Source organism: Leucoraja erinacea, chromosome 26 (genome assembly GCF_028641065.1).
Source record: "Leucoraja erinacea ecotype New England chromosome 26, Leri_hhj_1, whole genome shotgun sequence".
NCBI classification, from domain to species: domain Eukaryota; kingdom Metazoa; phylum Chordata; class Chondrichthyes; order Rajiformes; family Rajidae; genus Leucoraja; species Leucoraja erinaceus.
In genome coordinates, this window is record NC_073402.1 from 21,717,108 (window position 1) to 21,742,948 (window position 25,841).

At 43.4% G+C, this 25,841-nt stretch overlaps 1 protein-coding gene across 1 annotated transcript; it reads right to left on the minus strand.

The window, feature by feature from the left end:
* Positions 1-1,820: 1,820 nt before the first annotated feature.
* LOC129709777 (F-box only protein 39-like) lies at positions 1,821-24,987 on the minus strand. The gene is made up of 5 exons (XM_055656346.1): positions 24,741-24,987; positions 21,700-22,166; positions 18,480-19,052; positions 8,705-8,881; positions 1,821-2,246 (listed from the first exon to the last, which is right to left on the minus strand). The coding sequence occupies exons 2-5, from the start codon at positions 22,156-22,158 to the stop codon at positions 2,118-2,120; spliced, it is 1,338 nt and encodes a 445-aa protein (XP_055512321.1). The 5' UTR covers positions 22,159-22,166; positions 24,741-24,987; the 3' UTR covers positions 1,821-2,117.
* Positions 24,988-25,841: the final 854 nt, after the last annotated feature.

The window sequence follows — 25,841 nt, forward strand, 5'->3', positions numbered from 1 at the left end:
CATCACTACTGTGTAGTTTCAGACTAGTAAACACTTTACAATACAATAAAATCATTTTTAATATACGAGGGGGGAAAGCCTTGATTTCACTTTATCAGAAATATTTTATTTGCAATTTACAAGCATGATACACATCATGATTCTAACCATGTTTCCACACGCTTGGGAGGATTTATTTTTAAAGTTAGGAAGACATACGTGATCTCTCTAGTTTAGTTTAGTTTAGTTTAGTTTCGAGATACAGCGATGAAACAGGCCCTTCGGCCCACCGAGTCCGTGCCGACCAGCCCCCGATCCCCGCCCACTAACGCTACACTACACACAAATAGGGACAATTTACCATTATACCAAGCCGATTAACCTACAATCCAGTTCGTCTTTGGTGTGTGGGAGGAAAGCCGAAATCCTAGAGAAAACCCACGCAGGTCGTGAGGAGAACGTACAAACTCCGTACATACAAGCACCCGTCGTCGGGATCGAACCCAGGTCCCTGGCGCTGTGAGGCAGCAACTCTACCGCTAGTTCTAGAGCGCTCATTCCTCATTCCATTTCTTCCTTTCCTTTCAAACCCTGTGCTGAATTTGACTCTTTCTTGCAGTGAACTCTAACTTAGATGCAGGTAAATGACAGGCATTCAGCCCCTACAAAAGGAACCAAATTATTTCTTACCAAGGATGCTGAGAGTGGGAGTGTAACAACTCCGCCCCCCCCTTTGGTTAAGTAACAATTTCCCAACCTGCGCTTCCTCAAGATGATACAATGCTGACTGTAAACCTTGCAGACAATTCTTCATTAACCACTCCCACTCTGCTGCAATAACACAGTTATGATTTCAAAATAACTTCCATGAACTTAATTTGTTCCAATGGGTGAAAGCATTTATTGCGTAGTGCCTTTCTATATTTACATAGAACAGAACAGTACAACACAGAAGCAGCCCCTTTACCCCGTATCTGCACAGAACATAATGCTGTTAATCCCCTCTGCCTGCGTGTGATCCATATCCTTCCATTCCCTGCATACCCATGTGCCTATTTAAAAGCTTTTAAACACTGCTATCATATCTGCTTCTATTTTTCCCTCACTAGCTCTTCCAAGATGGACATACCATGGAGAATCTGTGATAAACGTATTTAAATTGTGAATTCAGGAATCGAAGCATTATTTTCAACTTCCAAATGTATATGTTCAGATATCACAGCTTTTCCCTGCCATCAAACATTAGTGCCGGCTCTTTTCACTTCTGTTTTGCCTTTTTTTCCCCATAATCTTCATAGGATTTATTGGTATTGGTTTATTATTGTCACGTGTACCGAGGTACGTGAATGGACCAGTGTTACAGCTACTGAGAAAGTGCAGGGATTTATTTTAAAGTGCAAGAGGTGGAAAGAGGTCAATTGGAAGATCAGGAATTCTTCCCTAGCATGTGAGAAGCCCAATCAATAGTCTGATGACAGTGGTGAAGAAACTGCTCTTCGATATGATGCTATGCGATTTCAAGCTTTTGTACCTTCTGGCTAACAGGAGAGGGGAGAAGGGAGAATGAACATGGTGTGAGAGGTCCATGATTGAGTTGGCTGCTTTCCCGCGAAGCCTGGAGCACAACTGTGTAATGTACTGGGTTTGTTTAATGTACTGAAGGCAGTGAATGAAAACCAGTATAACTAAGTATAAGAATGTTGGCAGACAGGTCTGACTACAGATAATAAAGGCTTGCACATCGCAAACCAGAACTTCCCTTTTGTTGAAGAGGAAAGGAAGGTCAGTAAATGTGAGGTCTTCAATTTTTTCCTACACAAATACAATCCTCAGCAATGTCTCACAAGCTACCCGAGCCCCGTTACATATCACAACATGTGCATTCAATGCCATTAGTACTTCCTCCTTTAAACTCCATCCAACTGCCCAATGTCATTAATAAGGATTTGGATAGACTGCACTGCATATTAATTATTGGCAATGGTACAAAGTGATTTCCAGTTCTTCCTTTACATTGCTTATGTCTAATAACATTATAGCTTCCGAAGGTTTTATTTGACTGGCTGACAAATACATTTATTGGTCCTGTAACTGGTTAAATGTATTATAGTTGGGCTGTCCATTCAGTAGAGCTGTCCTTACATCAAGGGGTAAGTAATCACAAAATAATTGAGTTCTGTGTCGATTAGATCCCTGTACTTCATGTACACGTTGCGAAGTAGCTTATCTTCTTCATTTGTTTCGTACTTGTGCATGTAAATTCTCACCTGCAGATCAAACAATTTCTCCATCACATTAACAGTCTCAAACGTTTGTCCGTTGTCAGCAATCGCCTGCAAGCTCAACAGAGACAGGTTTAATTTGTTCGTACCTGCAATATCATGTATTTTATTGGAATAGAAAAATATCGTGGCAAACCACCTTAAACGGAGAGTAGAGCTTGAAATATTACTTCTGAAAAGCATTTTTAATCTGCATGGTGGATCTGTGGAATTCATTGCCACAGACGGCTGTGGAGGACAAGTCATTGGGCATATTTGAGGCGCCGATTGAGAGATTCTTGATTAGTATGGGTGTCTGGGGTCATGGGGAAAAAGCAGGACAATGGGGTTGAGAGGAAAAAATAGATCAGCCATGATTGAAAGGTGGAGTAGACTTGAAGGGCTGAGTCACCCGATTCTACTCCTGGGACTTATGAACATAATCAAACTCAAATCAATATGACACTTTCATCTGAATGGTCTGTAGCACCACAATAAAACATGTGTTAGGTAATAAAAGAGTGCAATGAAGTATGTTTACATTTTGCATTCCTCAATATAAAATGGTCGTGTTTCCTTTCTCTCCCCTGCCAGCTGCTGATTCTCTTGACTCTCTCTGCTGAATTATGTTGGGCGTCTCCTTCATTCACAGCTACTGCGTTGTGACAGGGAGAGTAAAATATTTAATACCGGTTGGGGCAGTGAAACTAAACCCTATTTACACCATCAAACACTTTCATATATAAAACAATAGCCTTGCAAAATATCTGGGATTGGTTTAAATGCAACACCTATAAATAGCTTCCCCATTATAGGTTTATATATTTTACTTTCACTGGGGGAACCTCCCTCCATGAGCACATTTGAAACTCAAAGAGTCATAGATTCATACAGCACAGAAACAGGCCCTTCAGCCCAACTCATCCATGCCAATTAAGATGTTCCAGAACCTCCATAAACTCTTTGTTCACATTAACCCCATATTCCTCTAATTATTTCCTCGCCATGTTCCTGTCCAGGTGTCTTTTAAATACTGTTCCACTACCTGCCTCAACTATCTCCTCTGGTAACTTGGTCCATATACCCACCGCTCCACAAATGAAAAGGTTGCCCCTCAGATTCCTATTAAATCTTCCCCCTCTCACCTGAAACACATAGCTTCTGGTTCTTGTTTCCCCTAACCTGGGTAAAGGACTCTGTGCATCCACCTCATCTATTCCCCTCATGATCATGTGCACCTCTATAAGATAACCCCTTAGCTTCCTGTGATCCACAGGATAAAGTCCTAGCCTGCTACCGCTTATTGCCTATTGTTTAGGCCTTCAGGTCCTGGCAACATCTTCGTGAATCTCCCTGCATTCTGTTTTAACAGAAGTTTATCTGGTGAATTTAGGAATTGAAATATTGTCTTCATCTGCCAAATTCCTTTTGACAGGAGAATGGTAAAAGGGGCAAAGTTTAAAGGTGTAGGGGCAGGTCCCTTCCTTTATTCTTCAACAAAGGGAAATCCTGGTACTTTAGGTGTAAGCCTTTATCATGTGTTGTCACATAATATCCTAAAGTTTATTATCAATATCCTTTTAATAGCTACTAGCTTATCATAACCACTATGATAATAATCATTATTGTTCTGTTATTACTAAAGCTAATACAGTTGATTATCATTGATAGTTAGAGGTTAATTGAAAACTGAATCAATTATCAATTGGTAAACTAAATCAATTCAGTTGATCACTTGAATCAACTGAATAATGTCGACAGGCATATTCAACATACAATGTGAACCAACCATTTGGCCTACAACGTCTGTGCTGACTATAATGCCAAGATAAACTGATCTTATCTGTCTGCTCATTCCCTTCATATCCATCTGTGTATCTAAAAGTCTGTTCAACGTCACTATCATATCTGCCTCCACCATAACCCCTGGCCACATGTTTCAGGCACCCACTGCCCTCATTGCCAAACGACCTGCCCCGCACATCACCTTTAAACTTTGCCCCTTTTACCATTCTCCTGTCAAAAGGAATTTGGCAGATGAAGACAATATTTCAATTCCTAAATTCACCAGATAAACTTCTGTTAAAACAGAATGCAGGGAGATTCACGAAGATGTTGCCAGGACCTGAAGGCCTAAACAATAGGCAATAAGCAATAGCAAGCTAGGACTTTATTCTGTGGATCACAGGAAGCTAAGGGGTTATCTTATAGAGAATACGTGTTCGGCACGGACTAGAAGGGTCGAGATGGCCTGTTTCCGTGCTGTAATTGTTATACGGGTATATGATTATATGGTTATAGGTGCACATGATCATGAGGGGAATAGATGGGGTGGATGCACAGAGTCCTTTACCCAGGTTAGGGGAAACAAGAACCAGAAGCTATGTGTTTCAGGTGAGAGGTGGAAGATTTAACAGGAATCTGAGGGGCAACCTTTTCATTTGTGGAGCGGTGGGTATATGGAACAGTTACCAGAGGAGATAGTTGAGGCAGGTAGTGGAACAGTATTTAAAAGACACCAGGACAGGAACATGGCTCGGAAATAATTAGAGGAATATGGGGTGAATGTGAACAAAGAGTTTATGGAGGTTCTGGAACATCTTGATTGGCATGGATGAGTTTGGGCTGAAGGGCCTGTTTCTGTGCTGTATGAATCTATGACTGTCTCTTTGACTCTTTGAGTTTCAAATGTGTTAATGGAGGGAGGTTCCCCCAGTGAAAGTAAAATATATAAACCTATAATGGGGAAGCTATTTATAGCTTATTGCCCTGTGACAGAGGGGGGAGGGGTGTATGATCTGTCACAGGAACAGGTGGGTCTCAGCTCTGAGGTTTTGTTGATAACTGCGATATCATATATTTTATTGGAATAGAAAAATATCATGGCAAGCCACCTTAAACGGAGAGTAGAGTTTGAAATATTACTTCTGAAAAGCATTTTTAATCTGCATGGTGGATCTGTGGAATTCATTGCCACAGACGGCTGTAGAGGCCAAGTCATTGGGCATATTTGAGGCACCGATTGAGAGATTCTTGATTAGTATGGGTGTTGGGGGTCATGGGGAAAAAGCAGGACAATGGGGTTGAGAGGGAAAGATAGATCAGCCATGATTGAAAGGTGGAGTAGACTTGAAGGGCTGAGTCACCCGATTCTACTCCTGGGACTTATGAACATAATCAAACTCAAATCAATATGACACTTTCATCTGAATGGTCTGTAGCACCACAATAAAACATGTGTTAGGTAATAAAAGAGTGCAATGAAGTATGTTTACATTTTGCATTCCTCAATATAAAATGGTCGTGTTTCCTTTCTCTCCCCTGCCAGCTGCTGATTCTCTTGACTCTCTCTGCTGAATTATGTTGGGCGTCTCCTTCATTCACAGCTACTGCGTTTGGCACTTCGTGTACGTGATTTGGCATTTACATGTCTCGACGGCTGGTTGTCGCTGTTGACACTCTAGTTCATTGTGGAGATCACAGTGGATGCAAAATCCAGTCACAAAAGATAAGGAAACACCCCTCCCTAAGTGCTAGCCTGACTCGTAGCAGAGGGAAGGGATAAGATGCAGACTGATCTTAATCAATTTAGATATTGTCTATCAATAAAACGGCTGGGGTGTAGGACCTCACTGTTGGGTTCTAGGAAAGATTTATATTTTCAAGGTCTAGAGCAACACACACACACACACGCACAAACTTAATGACTAATACTTTTGTAAGAGGGAGAGTAAAATATTTAATACCGGTTGGGGCAGTGAAACTAAACCCTATTTACATCATCAAACACTTTCATATATAAAACAACAGCCTTGCAAAATATCTGTGATTGGTTTACATGAAACACCTATAAATAGCTTCCCCATTATAGGTTTATATATTTTACACATTTGAACACATTTGAAACTCAAAGAGTCAAAGAGACAGTCATAGATTCATACAGCACAGAAACAGGCCCTTCAGCCCAACTCATCCATGCCAATCAAGATGTTCCAGAACCTCCATAAACTCTTTGTTCACATTCACCCCATATTCCTCTAATTATTTCCGAGCCATGTTCCTGTCCTGGTGTCTTTTAAATACTGTTCCACTACCTGCCTCAACTATCTCCTCTGGTAACTTGTTCCATATACCCACCGCTCCACAAATGAAAAGGTTGCCCCTCAGATTCCTGTTAAATCTTCCACCTCTCACCTGAAACACATAGCTTCTGGTTCTTGTTTCCCCTAACCTGGGTAAAGGACTCTGTGCATCCACCCTATCTATTCCCCTCATGATCATGTGCACTTATAACCATATAACCATATAACCGTATAACAATTACAGCACGGAAACAGGCCATCTTGACCCTTCTAGTCCGTGCCGAACACGTATTCTCTATAAGATAACCCCTTAGCTTCCTGTGATCCACGGAATAAAGTCCTAGCTTGCTATTGCTTATTGCCTATTGTTTAGGCCTTCAGGTCCTGGCAACATCTTCGTGAATCTCCCTGCATTCTGGTTTAACAGAAGTTTATCTGGTGAATTTAGGAATTGAAATATTGTCTTCATCTGCCAAATTCCTTTTGACAGGAGAATGGTAAAAGGGGCAAAGTTTAAAGGTGATGTGCGGGGCAGGTCGTTTGGCAATGAGGGTAGTGGGTGCCTGAAACATGTGGCCAGGGGTTATGGTGGAGGCAGATATGATAGTGACGTTGAACAGACTTTTAGATACACAGATGGATATGAAGGGAATGAGCAGACAGATAAGATTAGTTTATCTTGGCATTATAGTCAGCACAGACGTTGTAGGCCAAATGGTTGGTTCACATTGTATGTTGAATATGCCTGTCGACATTATTCAGTTGATTCAAGTGATCAACTGAATTGATTTAGTTTACCAATTGATAATTGATTCAGTTATCAATTAACATCTAACTATCAATGATAATCAACTGTATTAGGGGTAATATGAGGGGGGAACTTCTTTACGCAGAGAGTGGTAGCAGTGTGGAATGAGCTCCCAGTGGAAGTGGTGGAGGCAGGTTCATTGGTATCATTTAAAAATAAATTGGATAGGCATATGGATGAGAAGGGAATGGAGGGTTATGGTATGAGTGCAGGCAGGTGGGACTAAGGGGAAAAAAAATTTGTTCGGCACGGACTTGTAGGGCCGAGATGGCCTGTTTCCGTGCTGTAATTGTTATATGGTTATATGGTTATATGGTATTAGCTTTAGTAATAACAGAACAATAATGATTATTATCATAGTGGTTATGATAAGCTAGTAGCTATTAACAGGATATTGATAATAAACTTTAGGATATTATGTGACAACACATGATAAAGGCTTACACCTAAAGTACCAGGATTTCCCTTTGTTGAAGAATAAAGGAAGGTCAGTAAAACAGAGGTTTACAATTTGTCCTGAACTAATGTCGAGCCACCCGAGACATTAATTACTGAACCTAGTTAATATCTCAACCAATGAATTCATTGCCATCAACGCCCACTTAAATGTATCTATGTCTTTATTTAGATATTTAAATGAGGCCCACCAAATTATGTCTGTGGAAAGTTTCACCTTAACAACTATCATTTATTTTCAATTTACATCTCATGTGCCCTGAAGCTTATTGCCCTGTGACAGAGGGGTAATGGGTGTAGGATCTGTTACAGGAAACAGGTGGGCCTCTGCTCTGAGTTGGTAGACAGCCAGCCATAAGCATACAGAGCCCTTCATAATGTTTGGGACAAAGACCCATCATTTATTTATTTAACACAGTTGTAATTTCTACATGGTGAAACCCAAAATGCATAAAAATACCCTTTATTGAAATCTGACACATTCACTTTAACCACATGTGATTTTTTCTATTACAAATCTCCAAATTGTGGAGTACAGAGGCAAATAAATAAATGACGGGTCTTTGTCCCAAACATTATGGAGGGCACTGTAGCTGAGGGAAAGCAAGTGATCCCAGGAATGAGAGCAGCCCAAGCAATCCAGGCCAACTAGGTGGGTATTAGGGGGCACAGTGCCGCAGCTGGTGGAGTTGGTGCCTCAACGCCAAAGATCTCGGTTCGATCCTGACATCAGGTGTTGTCTATGTGGCGTTTGCGCGTTCTCCCCATGACCACATAGGTTCCCTGCAGGTGCTCTGGTTTCCCCCCAGACCCCAAAAGACATGCATGTTTGTAGTTAATCGGCCTCTGTGAGTTGCCTCAAGCGAGTGGAGAAGAAAGTGAGATAACATTGAATAGTGTGAATGGGAGATCGATAGTCAGTGTAGACGTACGTGGTGGGCCAAAGGACTTGATCCTTGCTGTATCTCTAAGCTAAACTAAAAACTAAAGCATAGCGTCATCTAAAACATGTCACAGATTGCCTGGGGCTTTGAGAAGAAAGTATTTTCTTAGTGACCTTGCCACCACTCATGCTAACTTGACCCAGTGATCCTATTAATTAGAAGAGATACTTCTACCTTAAGAGTGCGGAAGTTGGATTTTCCTTCCAGACGATACTGTAGAATTGTCTCAATAAATTTAATGCTGAGAAACGCCCAGATCTTCATGTAGTGTAGACGTTCACACGTTAGCACCAGCTGCAATAACTCATCATCAATTCGTTCATGACTATTATTAAATTCCAATGTCAATTTCTGGCAAAAAAAATGTGCATCACAATATTAGGAATGTGCACTATTCATGTCATGTGTTAAACATAAAATGTTGGCTTATCTCTTACATATTTATCGGTTGGCCACATTTTTTCTTCTGGCAACAGACAACACCATTCCTTTGAAAACAGACTTATGACTCAGACACACAAACCTCCTCCTCCATTTAATAAAATGATGTCTGATCTGATTCCAAACTATCCGCTATAAGGAGATGGTGGTTGACTTCAGGAGGGCGGGAAAACAATACCATACACCTCTGCACATCGATGGAGCTGATGTGGAAAGGGTCAGCAGCATGAAGTTCCTAGGACTCCACCTGTCAGATGACCTGACGTCCACGACCAACACCACAGCACTGGTCAAGAGAGCCCAGCAGCGACTACACCCTCTCTGAAGACTATGTAAAGCAGGTCTCCCCACTACACACCTACAAACTTTTTATAGGGGGACAATCGAGAGCACATTAACCTACAGCATCACTTCCTGGTTCGGGAGCTGCAAGGCGTACGAACGGCACCAACTAGACAGGATTGTGAAGACCGCCAGCAGGATTATTGGTGCTCCACTCCCTTTCCTGCTGGACATATACAGGAAGAGATGTATCAGCAGAGCCATCTCCATCATCAAAGACCCCTACCACCCATCGCATCACATATTCTCCATCCTGCCATCTGGGAAGAGGTACAGGAGCATTAGCTGCAAAACCAGCAGGATGCTCCTCAGCTTCTTCCCGCAGGCTATAAGACTGATAAACGGACTTTGCCCCCTGCCAAAGTATCGCGAACCAACCACCAACCTGGACACACTGCAGCAGAGCCACTCGTGCCGCTGCCGATCGGAACGCCTGTTGATGTTTAGTAGAGAGTAGAGTGTTTAATTTGTTCATGATATATGTATTTTTATTTCTATTTATTTTTTACTGCACACTGAATGGACTGGTTGAGCAACGTTTTTTTGTTTCCTCTGGGTATGTGAGTACTCAGGAAAATGACAATAAAGATACACTATACTATACCATACTACAACAATTCACCTCTTCACTCATCAAATATATATTCACTTAGTCATTGAGTCATACAGCACGGAAAAAGGCCCTTCGGCCCAACTTGGCAACACCGACCAACATGTCCCATCTGCACTAGTCCCACTTGCCTGTGTTTGGCCATTATGCCTCTAATTCTGTCCTATCCATGTTCCTGTTTAATTGTTTCTTAAACGTTGCAATCGGCCCTGCCTCAACTACCTCCTCAGGCAGCTCGTTCCATACACCCACCATCCTATGTGTGAATAACATAACACCATGACAATATTCAAACTCAATGCTTCCCCTATCCTTTGAAGAAGAGTTCCAAAATCTCACAAATCTCGGAGAGAAAAAATGTTACCTCCACTGTGTCTTAAATGGAAGGCCTCTTACCTTTGATTCCTAGTTCCAGTTTCTCCCACAAGAGGAAAACACCCTCTCCATATCCAACCAGTTAAGAAGGGGAGGCACAGGAAACTGCAGATGCCGTAATCTGGAGGAAGTCAGCGGGCTAGGCAACATCTATGCAGGGAATGTTCAGGATGGAAATAAAATCTATAATCAAATAATAGCTTTAAGGTGAGAGGGGCAAAGTTTAAAGGAGTATAACGTTTTAGAGGGATATGGGCCAAATGCAGGCAGGTGGGACTATAGGGCATATTGATTGGTGTGAGCAAGTTGGGCCAAAGGGCCTGTTTGCAACGCTATATGTCTCTCTGAGATGTTTCGTTTAGCTTAGTTTAGAGATACAGCACGGAAACAGGCCCATCGGCCCACCGAGTCCGCGCCGGCCAGCCATCCCAGCACATTAACACTACCCTACACACACTAGGGACAATTCACACTTTACTACACCAATTAACCTACATACCCGTACGTCTTTGGTGTGTGGGAGGAAACCGAAGATCTTGGAGAAAACCCACGCGATCGTGGGGAGAACGTACAAACTCCATACAGATAGATGGCACCCGTGGTCGGGATCGAACCCGGATCTCTGTCACTTCAAGCGCTGTAAGGCAGCAACTCTACCGCTGCGCCACCGTGCCGCGAGGGACAACTTTCTTCACACAGAGGATGGCGAGTGCCTGGAAAGCTCATCTGCCCTGTTTTGAAAGCTCAGCCAGGATATGTGGTTGAGGCCGATACGATACTGGCATTTAAGAAGCTTTTGGATAGATTTAGGGTGGTGAGCACCTGGACACATTGCCAGGATTGGTGGTTGAGGCATTTACAATAGTGCATTTAAGAAGTTTTTGGACAGACATACGGATATGGAGAGAATGGGGGGATAGGGATTATACGCAGGTCGATAAGAGATGGTCTTGGCATCATATTCAGCACAGAGATTGTGGGCCGAAGAGCCTGTTCTTGTGCTGTATCATTCAATGTTCTATATTCAATGGGATTTCAGGTTGGGACCCTTTATTACACTATCCATTTCTTCTGCAGAAGATACATCAGGATCTTAACTGTGTCAATCACTTCTTCACTCCTTTCAGTCTTAAAAGCTCCAGCCTGTCCAACCTCTCCTTTAGACTTTACTTTAGAGATACAGCACGGAAACAGGCCCTTCGGCCCACCGAGTCTGCGCCGACCAGCGATCACCCCGTACAGTAGCATTATCCTACACACTTGGGACCATTTACAATTTTTCCAAAGCCAATTACGTACAAACCTGAACGTCTTTGGAATGTGGGTGGAAACTGGAGCACCCGGAGAAAACCCACAAGGTCACAGGAAGAACGTACAACCTCCGTACAGACAGCACTAGTAGTCAGGTACAAACCCAGGTCTCAAACCATGCCGCCTCATGAAACAACTAGTCCATCTCAGGTATAGGATGAGCAAGCCTTCTGTTTCGAATGCATTTACATCCTAGCACTGGGCACAGTATTCCAGATGCGGTCTCACCATTGTCCTCATTTTGTTTTCAATCTCCCACACAATAAATAATAACGCTCTGTTAAATTTCCTACTTTTTCACAATAATCGCAGACTGGTCTTTTGCAAACCACCCACTGGGGTGCCCAGATCCCCCTGCACCTCAAAACCCTTCAGCCTTCAACAATTTTAACAACATTTAAACATATATTTTTGTCCAAAACGGACAGTATCACATGTTCCTCACATTACCCTCAGACAGGCCTTTGTCCGCTCATCTGCCCAGCTCCATCCATTTGTAACCCCTTACGCCAGCTTCACATCTCAGACCCACCTACTTTGCGGCACTCAGCACTCTACACAACAATCTCATCAGGATTTCTACCACATCTTTCACGTAAATGGCTGAGGCCCAACGCAGTTCCGACAGCGAAGCTTCATTCTCTGACAAGTTCAATGCATTCTACGCACGCTTTGAAAGGGAGAACACTGGTGTGCCTTCCCGAGCCCCCATACGCCCTGATGGTATTACAGTCACAGTCACAGAGGCCGACGTCAAAAGACCCTTCAGGGGGGGTGAACCCTCGGAAAGCGCGTGGACCTGATGGTATAGACGGTCAAGTTCTCAAAAGCTGTGCAGACCAATAGGCTGGAGTTTTTGCGGACATTTTCAATGTCTCATTACTGAGGCCTGAGGTTCCCACCTGCTTCAATAGGGCAATTATACCGGTGCCCAAGAAGAGTAAGGTGACGTGCCTCAACGACTATTGACTGGTGGCACTGACGTCCGTGGTGACAAAATGCTTTGTGAGGTGGGTTATGGTGCATATCAATTCCTACTTCGACAAGAACCTCGACCCATTACAGTTTGCCTACCGCCACAACAGGTCAACGGAGGATGCGATCTCACTGGCTCTCCACTCTGCACTGGACCACTTGGACAATAAAAACACATACGTCAGGCTGCTGTTTACAGACTACAGCTCGCTGTTCAACACCATCATCCCCTCCAAGCCGGTTACCACCCTCTATGCAGGGATTCTCCCCCTCTACATTGGGGACCTGGGGTGGAGGGTATTGCACCGAGGAATTCCCTGCAACCTGTTTCTTTCGTGGTTCACAGTCTCGCCAGCCGCCTGCCACTGTTGCGGGCTGGAAGAGTCTGTGTACCACGTGCACATGGAGTGCGTGAGGCTGCAGCCACTGTTTGAATCCCTAAAGGGGCTGCTCCTGGTGGAGGCAGGTTCATTGGTATCATTTAAAAATAAATTGGATAGGCATATGGATGAGAAGGGAATGGAGGGTTATGGTATGAGTGCAGGCAGGTGGGACTAATGGAAAAAAGTTGCTCGGCACGGACTTGTAGGGCCGAGATGGCCTGTTTCCGTGCTGTAATTGTTATAGAACTGACCAAATGGTGCCAGCACAACAACCTGGCTCTCAATGTCAGTAAAGCCAATGAACTGTTTGTGGACTTTGGAAGAGGAAGGATGAAAACCCGCAAACCTGTTGAAGTCAAAAACTTCAAATTCTTAGGTGTGCATATGTCTGAAGATCTTTCCTGGACCTGCCCTGATTCAATTATAAAGAAAGCACATTGACGCCTCCATTTCCTGAGAAGATTACGGAGATTGGTATGTCAGATAGGATTCTCTTGAACCTCTACGCGTATAGAGTAGGGAGCACATTGACTGGTTGCATCATGGCCTGGTTCAGTAACTTGAATGCCCAGTAACGAAGAAGACTGCCCAGTCCATCACTTACCACTCCCCACCATCAAAGGGATTTACCGGAATCGCTGCCTCAAAAAAGCAGCCAGCATAGTCAGAGACCCAGGGTCACACACTCAATTCACCCCTGCCATACAGGGGCCTGAAAACAGTAACGTCCAGGTTCAGGAACAGCTTCTTCCCTACAGCCATTTGGCTATTAAACACCAACCTCAAATAAGCTCTGAACTACACAGACTATTGTTATTATTGCACTATTACTGTTTTTTGTGTGTATGTATGTATGTATGGACCTCCTGTTAGGAAATGCGATGGGTCAGGTGGCAGAGGTATGCGTTGGGGAACAATTCGGGTCCAGTGATCACAATACCATTAGTTTCAATATAATTATGGAGAGCGACAAAACTGGACCTAGGGTTGAGATTTTTGATTGGAGAAAGGCTAACTTTGAGGAGATGCGAAAGGATTTAAAAGGAGTAAATTGGGACAGTTTGTTTTATGGGAAAGATGTGGAAGAGAAATGGAGTACATTTAAAGGTGAAATTTTAAGAGTACAGAATCTTTATGTCCCTGTTCGGTTGAAAGGAAATCGTAAAAATTGTAAAGAGCCATGGTTTTCAAGGGAAATTGGACACTTGGTTTGGAAAAAGAGGGAGATCTACAATAATTATAGGCAGCATGGAGTAAATGAGGTGCTTGAGGAGTATAAAGAATGTAAAAAGAATCTTAAGAAAGAAATTAGAAAAGCTAAAAGAAGATACGAGGTTGCTTTGGCAAGTAAGGTAAAAGTAAATCCGAAGGGTTTCTACCGCTATATTAATAGCAAAAGGATAACGAGGGATAAAATTGGTCCATTAGAGAGTCAGAGTGGACAACTATCTGCAGAGCCAAAAGAGATGGGGGAGATATTGAACAGTTTCTTTTCTTCGGTATTCACCAAGGAGAAGGATATTGAATTATGTGAGGTAAGGGAAACAAGTAGAGTAGCTATGGAAACTATGAGGATCAATGAAGAGGAAGTACTGACACTTTTGAGAAATATAAAAGTGGATAAGTCTCCAGGTCCGGACAGGATATTCCCTAGGACATTGAGGGAAGTTAGTGTAGAAATAGCAGGGGCTATGGCAGAAATATTTCAAATGTCATTAGAAACGGGAATAGTGCCGGAGGATTGGCGTACTGCGCATGTTGTTCCATTGTTTAAAAAGGGGTCTAAGCGTAAACCTAGCAATTATAGACCTGTTAGTTTGACGTCAGTGGTGGGCAAATTAATGGAAAGAATACTTAGAGATAATATATATAAGCATCTGGATAAACAGGGTCTGATTAGGAACAGTCAACATGGATTTGTGCCTGGAAGGTCATGTTTAACTAATCTTCTTGAATTTTTTGAAGATGTTACTCGGGAAATTGATGAGGGTAAAGCAGTGGATGTTGTGTATATGGACTTCAGTAAGGCCTTTGACAAGGTTCCTCATGGAAGGTTGGTTAAGAAGGTTCAATGGTTGGGTATTAATGGTAGAGTAGCAAGATGGATTCAACAGTGGCTGAATGGGAGATGCCAGAGAGTAATGGTGGATGGTTGTTTGTCAGGTTGGAGGCCAGTGACGAGTGGGGTGCCACAGGGATCTGTGTTGGGTCCACTGTTGTTTGTCATGTACATCAATGATCTGGATGATGGTGTGGTAAATTGGATTAGTAAGTATGCAGATGATACTAAGATAGGTGGGGTTGCGGGTAATGAAGTAGAGTTTCAAAGTCTACAGAGAGATTTATGCCAGTTGGAAGAGTGGGCTGAAAGATGGCAGATGGAGTTTAATGCTGATAAGTGTGAGGTGCTACATCTTGGCAGGACAAATCAAAATAGGACGTACATGATAAATGGTAGGGAATTGAAGAATGTAGGTGAACAGAGGGATCTGGGAATAACTGTGCACAGTTCCCTGAAAGTGGAATCTCATGTAGATAGGGTGGTAAAGAAAGCTTTTGGTGTGCTGGCCTTTATAAATCAGAGCATTGAGTATGGAAGTTGGGATGTAATGTTAAAATTGTACATGGCATTGGTGAGGCCAATTCTGGAGTATGGTGTACAATTTTGGTTGCCTAATTATAGTAAGGATGTCAACAAAATAGAGAGAGTACAGAGGAGATTTACTAGAATGTTGCCTGGGTTTCAGCAACTAAGTTACAGAGAAAGGTTGAACAAGTTAGGGCTTTATTCTTTGGAGTGCAGAAGGTTAAGGGGGGACTTGATAGAGGTTTTTAAAATGATGAGAGGGATAGACAGAGTTGACGTGGAAAAGCTTTTCCCACTGAGAGTAGGGAAGATTCAAACAAGGGGACATGACATGAGAATTAAGGGACTGAAGTTTAGGGGTAACATGAGGGGGAACTTCTTTACTCAGAGAGTGGTAGCTGTGTGGAATGAGCTTCCAGTGAAGGTGGTGGAGGCAGGTTCGTTTTTATAATTTAAAAATAAATTGGATAGTTATATGGATGGGAAGGGAATGGAGGGTTATGGTCTGAGCGCAGGTATATGGGACTAGGGGAGATTATGTGTTCGGCACGGACTAGAAGGGTCGAGATGGCTGTTTCCGTGCTGTAATTGTTATATGGTTATATGGTTATATGGTTATATGTGTGTGTTTATATTTATTTATGTACATAGCAACAATCACCCATACGCCACTTCTATCAGACACACTAGAGGCAATTGACAGCAGCCAATTAACCGACAAGCCTGCATGTCTTTGGAGGGTAGAAGGAAACTGGAACACCCAGAGAAAACCTACAGAGTCACAGGGAGAACGTACAAACACCACACAGACAGTACCCGCAGTCAGGATTGAACCAGGGTCTCTGGCGCTCTGAGGCAGCAGCTCTACTCAGGTCTGTATCGGGTCAACTCTGCCATTCAATCATGGCTGATCTATCTCTCCCTCGCTGTGCCCCCCATCTTGTAAGCCCATGAAATCAAGTTGAACATAAACATTCCAGATCCCAGGTCTACTACCCATTGCTGCCAACCCCAATTCTTCCCATCTTGGTCCTGACCCCAACCCTAGAATCCAGGGTGCATCCAGCCCCACAGCCTAGACCAGTGGTTCCCAACGTGGGGCGTACGCCCCACAGGGGGGCAATTTGATTTTTAAGGGGGGCAATTGAGCGCGACTGAGGAGGTCTGGGTCCAAATTTTCAATTTTTATTTTTTTGGATTTTCCATCAGGTAAACATATGTAGTTTATGTTTCAGATGTTATTTTGAGTAAATCATTTTTTTGGGGTAAAAAAGGTCTTTATTGTGTAGTTATTACATAATCACCACGCCATCGCTCTTCATGCACGTCGCACGAAGCGCGCGAGGTCATGGGAGAACCTTATTTATTGAATTGGATTTAGAAATGCGATTCAAAGAGCTTGTGCTAAGTTACCCTTATAATATCTATTTCCTCCGTTTTCTCTCAAGGGAAAGCAATGGGGGGGCATCAGGATTTTAGAGGTGATTAGGTGGGGCATGGCCAAAAAAAAAAGTTGGGAACCACTGGTCTAGACCTTGGCTCCGGCAACATCCTCAATCCATGTTGCCAACTCCTACCATTCACAAGCCTGGCCCTGAACCCAAGCCTAGTTCTGGTCGTGCATCTGAGGCCCACAGTCACATCCCTGGGCTCTGGTCACACATTTGACCCGTGTTCCCAGCCATATTTCCAAAGAGGCAGCTGAGTGAGGGCCCTTAGGACTAGAGGACGCAATTTCTGATTAGTGAATGGGAAGTGCTGCAGCCATGCAACAGGGCAGGCATCATCACTGGAGAACATGGTTGGGTGACGTTTCGGGTCGAGACGCTTGTTCAGACAGCCTCAGTGCGCTTGCAGTTATTGGTGCCTGGCGCCTGTGCTTAGGTTATGCACACGTAGTCTAACCTACAACACACCCAGAGTTTGGAAGAGAATACTTGGAGACCAGGTAACCTTCATGCACAACTGAAGCCTTAGAGTCAAGCGCGGACAGCTCCTCTCTCTGCAGATTGACTCTCAGTTGTCAACTCCTTGATAAAACATGGCCTCTGCAAACATGCCACTGACTATGTTGCCCACGGGGAATGTAGGCCGTAAACATACAGCGTTGCAAGCCCGGCTGCCATAATGTGAAGTCTAATATAGGCCTCGATCACATTCTCAGAAGGTCATATGGAATAGGAGTAGAATTAGGCCATTCGGCCCATCAGGTCTACTCTGCCATTCAATCATGGCTGATCTATCTCTCCCTCCTAACGCCATTCTCAGGCCTCCTCCCCATAACCTCTGACACCCGGACTAATCAAGAATTCTCTCAGACTCTTCCAATGTACACCACCAACGTTTGCCGTGTATCTTTGATCTTAGTCACAGAGTCATACAGCTTAGAATCAGGCCCTTCGGCCCAACTTGCTCTGCCAGCCAAGATGTCCCATCTTCTCTAGCCCCACCTGCACACATTTGGTCCATGTCCCTCTAAACCTTTCCGACCCATGTACCCATCCAAATGTCTTTTAAATGGTGTTATCGTACCTGCTTCAACTACCTTCTCTTGCAGCTCGTTCCATACACCCTTAGGTTCCTATTAAATCTTCCCTCTCACCTTAAACCAATCTCCTCTCCTCCATGATTCCCATACTCTGGATAACAAACTGTGCGTCAACCCCATCTAGTCCTAGCCTGCTCAACTCTCTCTGTGGCTCAGGCACTCAACATCATTGTAAATCTTCTCTGCACCCTTTCCAGCTTAACCACGTCTTTCCTGGAGCGGAGGCGACCAAAACTGAACACAATACTCCAAATGTGCCCTCACCAAACCTTGTCCAAATGGCATCAGCCAACTCCCCCAGGTGTCTATGAGAGCTCCTGACTCGTCATCGTTGCATGGCAACGACCCTGCTCATACACAGCCCCTCTCATACCTACCTGTAGTGTACTCCTGTAGTGTGGGATTAGTTCAGACAGTGTGGGCTTCATGGTCCAGTCAGGGTCACTGAAGTAGCAGCTCCTGAAATTTAAGCTCCTCACTGGGATCTCTGGCACCAATATCCGAGTCAGCCGATCATTCTTCATCACAAGCTCAAAGTAGAAGTTCACTTTCAGGCTGGTGGCACGTTTGGCAAGTTTGGACCAGGAGAGGCCCCACACAACCTGGTTGTGAGGGTCATGGATGTGGCATTTAATATTCATCGTCCTGAGAGTCTGGTAGCAGCTTTCACACAAGGTGTCCAGGAGGTCATCTGAGATACAATTATAATTGATCGAGATGCTGGTAAGTTCGCAGAAGCTGCGAAGGATTTTGGGGAAGGTGGGATTGGTGTAGATGGCCAGGTGGTGGCTGAAGAAGTCCTCGATGTTCAGCTCGGAAATGGAGCTTCTGTTCCTCTGGTGGATCAGTGAGTTCAGGATGGAAAAGCCTTGCTCCATGCCTAGCCGAGCTCCTCTCAGGTTGAACGACTGTAGATGTCTGCACTCGCGACGAAGGAAGAAGTTCAGGCTCTTTAACAGAAGGAAATCGCTATTATAGCATACAGAGTCTTCAGTTAGATATCTCACCAAACAGGGGGTTTTTATCTTTAAATTAGTCATGACGTTATAAATCTTACACATCAAGAGCTTCACAAATTTGAAAACTCAACCTGTGGATCGGGTGAATTCTGCCATCTCAGAAAGTTAGTACCAAAGTTAGTAGGTGTGAAATAGTTATGATACTCTTTGTTAAGGTGCGTGCTGTTGTGTAGTATTACAGTATTATTAGTATTGTGCAATACTGAGTTGGATGATCAGCCATGATCATATTGAATGGCGGTGCAGGCTCGAAGGGCCGAATGGCCTACTCCTGCACCTATTTTCTATGTTTCTATTAGGCGTGTTATTTAAACACAGTTAATTGCATTGTTGCAAATTATTTATTCTTTCGCAGGACTGTCCAAATGTCTTTTAAATGTTGTTATTTAAGTATTTGAGGTAAGCTTTTGACGTCGTCCTCAAATCCTTCCTCTGGCAGCTTGTGCCATATACGCCTTACATCTATGCCCTCTAGTTTTTCATTCCACTGCCCTGGGGGGAAAAAAACGTGTTCACCCTATCTATTCCCCTCGTGATTTTATATACCCCTATGAGATCACCCCTCAGCCTCCTACACTCCAAGGAATACAATCCTAATCTGCTGAACATCTCACTGATACTTAGGCCCTCAAGGGAAATTCGATCACAGTGTTCAAGTCTTTGAAAGGAAAATATTTTAACAATATGGAGAGAATAGATGTTATTGATAGGGGTTGCAGTGAAGGATGTAGTGTTCAAAGCGAAACTGGAAAAATATTTATAGTCGGAGTTACACAGCATGGTAACAAGCCCAATTTATCCTTACCGACCAAAGTGTTTACTGAGCTAATCCTATTTGAAAGGAAAGAATTAGCAAGATTGGGCTGAGAGGGCAGGGAATGTGATTAGCTGAATTGCTCTTACATCGAGCTGATATGGACACAACGGGCCAAATGGTGTCAATCCATTTTCTGATTGTGACTTATGAGACCTGTGAGACCATTCCATAGGCAGAGGTGCAGGTGGAACGTAATGGCTAGATCAGGTAAGGATGGCACATTTCCTTGCAGAAACAAAGAACAGCAGATGCTGGTTTATACCAAAGATAGGCACAAAGTGCTGGGGTAACTCAGCAGGTCGTGGTGGGCCTGGTCATTTCATGCCTCCAGCTCTCCACCTCCCCTCCCCCTCCACCACCCCCTACTATCCATGAAGAAGGGTCCCGATCCAAAACGTCACCCATCCTTTCTCTCGAGAGATGCTGCCTGACTCGCTGAGTTAGTACAGCACTTTGTGTCATCCTCTTTGGCACATTTCCTTCTCAGAGTTCATCGACTTCCTCTGAAACCTGACAATTTCAATCCCATTGCTACTGATGTCAGATGTTTTTAATATGTACCCCTGCCAGTAAAATATGCATTCATTGTATTTCTTTACCTTTCTGAAGGGTACATTAATATTCCTGAATTTCTGCCCCCAATTCAATTCCATTTGCACTCTCAAAAAAAAAGATTAGTCATGGAACAAAACACAAAGTGCTGGAGTAACTCAACGGGTCAGACAGCATTCCCTGGAAGACGTGGACAGGCGACCCTTCTTCAAGAAACATTGCCTATCCATGCTCTCCCGAGATGCTGCCACATCCGCTGAGTTACTCCAGCACTGGGCACAGCGGTAGAGTTACAGCTCACCAGAGACGCGGGTTCGATCATAACTACGGGTGCTGTCTGTGCGGAGTTTGTACGTTCTCCCCGTGACTGCGTGGGTTTTCTCTGGACGTTCCGGTTTCCTCCCACACTCCCAAAGACGAGCAGGTTAATTGGTTTCGGTGAGAATTGTAAATTGTCCCGAGTGTGCAGGATTGTGCTAATGTACGGGGAATCAGTGGCCGGCGCGGACTTGTTGGGCCAAAGGGCCTGTTTCCGCGCTGCACATCTAAACTCTACACTCTGTCTTTTACCCTCAAGATGTTCCTTATGTCCCCATAGATACGGCACAGTTGTAGGCCCATATCACCACTCAGTTAGTTCAGGCTTGAAGGGCTATAAGCATGATTGGATCACCTCAGAGGAAGATTATGAAGTAAACCAACGGACTTGGTTTAGACTTGGTTTATACTCTCTAGAATTTAGGAGATTGAGAGGGGATCTTATAGAAACTTACAAAATTCTTAAGGGGTTGGACAGGCTAGATGCAGGAAGATTGCTCCCGATTTTAGGGAAGTCCATGACAAGGGGTCACAGCTTAAGGATAAGGGGGAAATCCTTTAAAACCGAGATGAGAAGAACTTTTTTCACACAGAGAGTGGTGAATCTCTGGAACTCTCTGCCGCAGAGGGTAGTCGAGGCCAGTTCATTGGCTATATTTAAGAGGGAGTTAGATGTGGCCCTTGTGGCTAAGGGGATCAGAGGGTATGGAGAGAAGGCAGGTACGGGATACTGAGTTGGATGATCAGCCATGATCATATTGAATGGCGGTGCAGGCTCGAAGGGCCGAATGGCCTACTCCTGCACCTAATTTCTATGTTTCTATGTTTCTATGTTTATATGAAAGTATAAATTAGAACATTGAAAAACATATTTGCTGCACATGATTGTACCTTGAGGAAGGCATTCCTGACAGATGAGCTCCACACAAGGCGGTCCAACTCCAGGTGTTGGATGGTGAAAGACTTTAACCTGTTGTTCTCATTCCCCAGTCGCGCCAAGAAGCTCCTCATTGTAATCTGGAATCTCCGAGTCAGGAGGGAATTGTACGGGTTCATGAATTTGATCTCGCAGTTGACCAGGTATCTGCCAAACTTCTTGGCGTACCAGATGGCAGACTCGTACTCGGCACGCCGGTACTTGGACGGTCTTCCGCAGAAGGTGAACGTCCTGGACCGCCAGAGAGCTGGCGAATGCATCACATGGTTCCAGCATTTACACACCAGTGCCGCCCGCACTCGGTCCTGGTCTCCAAGCCACCGGAACACCTGCCTGAGGGAAACCTCTGGCAGCTCACTCCAATTCCCTGCATCTGTACACGGATCATGGGACACCTCCATCCCATTGGTCATTTTGAATGCTGGCAGAGACAGTGATTAAAATTCAGACATTAGTCAAGTTGAGAATTTAATTGGAAGTCCCGACCGTTAATCTATGCACAGCTGCGGCAGGATTTGAAATGTATTAAAGGTCAGGTATGACCAGATTATTAATCACTTCAGCAAGTGTCAGACAAGTAGATTTAATAATTAAACTTTAAATTAGTGATTTAATTCATGCAGCTGCAACTTTCATGCGTCTTATTTCCATGTTAAAATCACATTATCTGTATGCCTCCATCTTTGCCAACTCTCTGTAGTGCCTCCAATCTACCTTCAGATTGTACTGACATGCATTTTTCAACACACGTCGCATTCTGTCCGTCTCATTTGAACGAAGCTTGACACGGCCAACAGAGTAGGCGCCTTTTTTATTCATCTATATTCTTACAAGAAGCATTTTAACTAATCATTCTAGACTTACCCTCATGTTGCAACAGTGAGGTACCACAGCCCACCTGCCCTCCCATTCAGTCAGCTATTTATTGATTGCCACTGATTCATTTTCTCAGCTTTTCACCTTATCTCTTCCTCCAATACAAATCTCTCTGCTCTAATCTTGGAAGCCTGGAATCTTGATCTAAATTGTACAACCTTTTGGGAGAAGAGTGCCAAATTTCTATGTTTAAATTGGTCCTTTCTACATCAGTGGCCGTCCTTTGAATTGTCTTAACATTTGAAATACTTCAAGCAGATAGTTCCTCAGCCTGCTCTATCTTCAAGGGAATGGAGGCTAAGTTAATTTGACCCATGCTAACAACTTAACCCTCTAATATAATAATAATAATAATAATATATTTTATTGTCATTGCACAAAAGCACAACGAGATTTGGTATGCAGCTTCCATCCGATGTCATAACATAAGTAACTAATAAAATTTAGATTTAGATACCCCGAGAACATGGATTGTAAAAAGAACAGTAAAATAGTCCAAAAAAAAGTCAACAATTGTCAACTCTAAATCCTGGTATTAGTCTGGTGAATCTGTGCTACATCCCATTCAAGGGAGATTATATTCTATTAAAGCAAAACATTGTGAAAGATGCAATTTAACAACAAACAAAAATGCTGGAAGCACTCCAAAGATGTGCGGGTTTGTAGGTTAATTGGCTGGGTAAAATTGTAAATTGTCCGTAGTGTGAGTAGGATCAAGCTAGAGTTTGGGAATCGCTGGTCGGCGCAGACTCAGTGGGCCTGTTTCCATGCTGCACCTCTAAACTAAACTAAAAAAAAAACAATGCCAATATTTAAGGTCAATAATCTTCCGTCAGAATCTATCTCACAGCGACCAAACTCAAAATGGGGAGTGAAAACAAAAGATCACTCCTTTCATGCAATGTATTCTATTTCCCTTGAGATTAAGGTATTTAGTAAATTGGCCTTCATGATTTTTTAATCCTTGTTTACCACAATTAATGTATATTTGGACTCGCAAATCACTTTACTCCTCTGCGGTTTTGAATTTCTCACCATCTAAAAAAAAAACATTTTCTTTGTTCAAAACTAGATGATTTCCCACGTGTCCACATTGAAATCCATTTGCCCAGGTGTTCTTGACTTACTTTGTCAGCCTTTGGTGTGTTGCATGTCTCCTTGCAGACATTTCCCCATCACTAATCTCAGTTTTGAGGAGCTTGGGCTTGTCTGTATTTCAATGCATGTCACATAGAATATAGAAGAGTACAGCACAGGAAACAGCCCTTTGGCCCACAATGACCATTCTAAGCATGAAGCCAAGTTAAACTAATCTCCTCTCCTCTCCACATCTCCCCACTCCCTGCATACAATGTGCCTATCTAAATACCTCTGAAATGTCACTACCCTATCTGCCTCCACCCCCCCCCCCCCCCCTTGCAGTGTGGTGTAGGACCTCCACTCTAGGCTTTAAAAACTTACCCCACACATCCCTTTCAAACTTTGCGCCTCTCACCTTAAAGCTACGCCCGTATTTTTAAATGTTGGATCTAAGCCTTTTGCCAGATTTTATAGACATTTGACCATGATGTACTTTTCCCATTCCACTCCCTTCCCTGCTTCTCACCCATTTTTGACCACGTATTTCATGCAATGTTGCGTTCCTATCTTCATTTGGATGATTAAAGTCCAATAAAACGTATATTCTTCTTCTACGCTGAGAACCTTCCTGCACTTTGTCACAGTTTTATGGTGTCACTTTAGTGTTACTGCTTGGCATCAAAGACTTGGAATGGCAACTTCCCCATTTAACTTCTCGCTCCACAATCCAATATAATAGCAGGCTCCGGTCTATAATTTGGTGTGCGTCCTGAGTGTGAAGTACCCTTTTCCCCATTCCATGGTTGCCTTGTTCATAAAAGTATTTTTTACTTCAGATGACCAGATTATTAATTAGTAATTTGTGGTGACTCTAAATTGACCATTGATTGCGATCAGTCATTTATCAGACTGAAACAGCTCCATCAAGGGTCCATCTGATGAAATTATGACAAATTGTCTTCCCTATTTGTGCCCAAGTCAATTCACAATCAAAACCAAATCAATCCATTGGTTGCTTGATGTTAGGCAGGAAACTTACCAGTTTCAGATTAGAGTTATACATCAATAAAGGCTTGTCACATGACACTTCAGGTCAGAAAATGATTAATTATGGAATAGATCCTGTCAAATATCAATGTATTCTTTAGAGACTCTTTTAAGCACGGGTCGATCACCAATTGTGTTCAAGTATTTTTCATCAAATCGTACTTGCCAACAAACAGTTTCACTGTCAGTCAAGATCCCTTTCCAAATTAACCATGAATCAAGATTTCTGCACGTCGCTGCCATTTAAACTGAGTAGGCAATGTCCCTCAGTGCCACCAGGTCATAGCAACCTCTGTGACCTCATGGCCTGACTGTTACATCCCAGTTTGTATCAATTACAGTAAAATTCCTACACTGAAACTAGTCTTCCTAATTCAATCAAGCAGTACGTAAAAAGCTTTCTTCTGGTTTATTGTGGATCCTTTCTAGTGCCACCTCCGTGAGTACTCTGGAATGCAGACCATCAGGCCCTGGGGATTTATCTGCCTTCAGTCCCAACAGTTTACCTAACACCATTTTCTCACCAATGTGGATTCCCTTCAGTTCCTCCCTCCCAATAGTTCATCGGTCGCCTAGTATTTCCGGGGGATTATTTGTGTCTTCCTTAGTGAAGACAGAACCAAAGTATTTGTTTAACTGTTCTGCCATTTCCTTGTCTTCCATTATAAATGCACCTATCTCTGACTAAGGGACCTACATTCATCTTCAGTATTCTTTTCCTTTTTACATACCTAAAGAATTTTTTACAATAATTTTTTATATTCCCCGCAAGCTTTCTTTCATGCTCTTTCCCCCCCCCCCTCTTAATTAATCCCTTTGTCTTCATCTGTTGAGTTCTAAATTTCTCCCATCCTGCTTCATGTAAGGACTCTATCCCCCTACTCCCAATTCCTCCGTCAACACGGCATCTGCACCCAGGATGAGTTGTTCCACACCAGGGCATCGGAGATGTCCTCATTCTTTAGGGAACAGGGGTTCCCCTCTTTTATTATAGATGAGGCTCTCACCAGGGTCTCCTCTATATCCCGCAGCTCCAGAGTGAGGCCCAGCGCAAATTGGAGGAACAACACCTCATATTTCGCTTGGGTAGTTT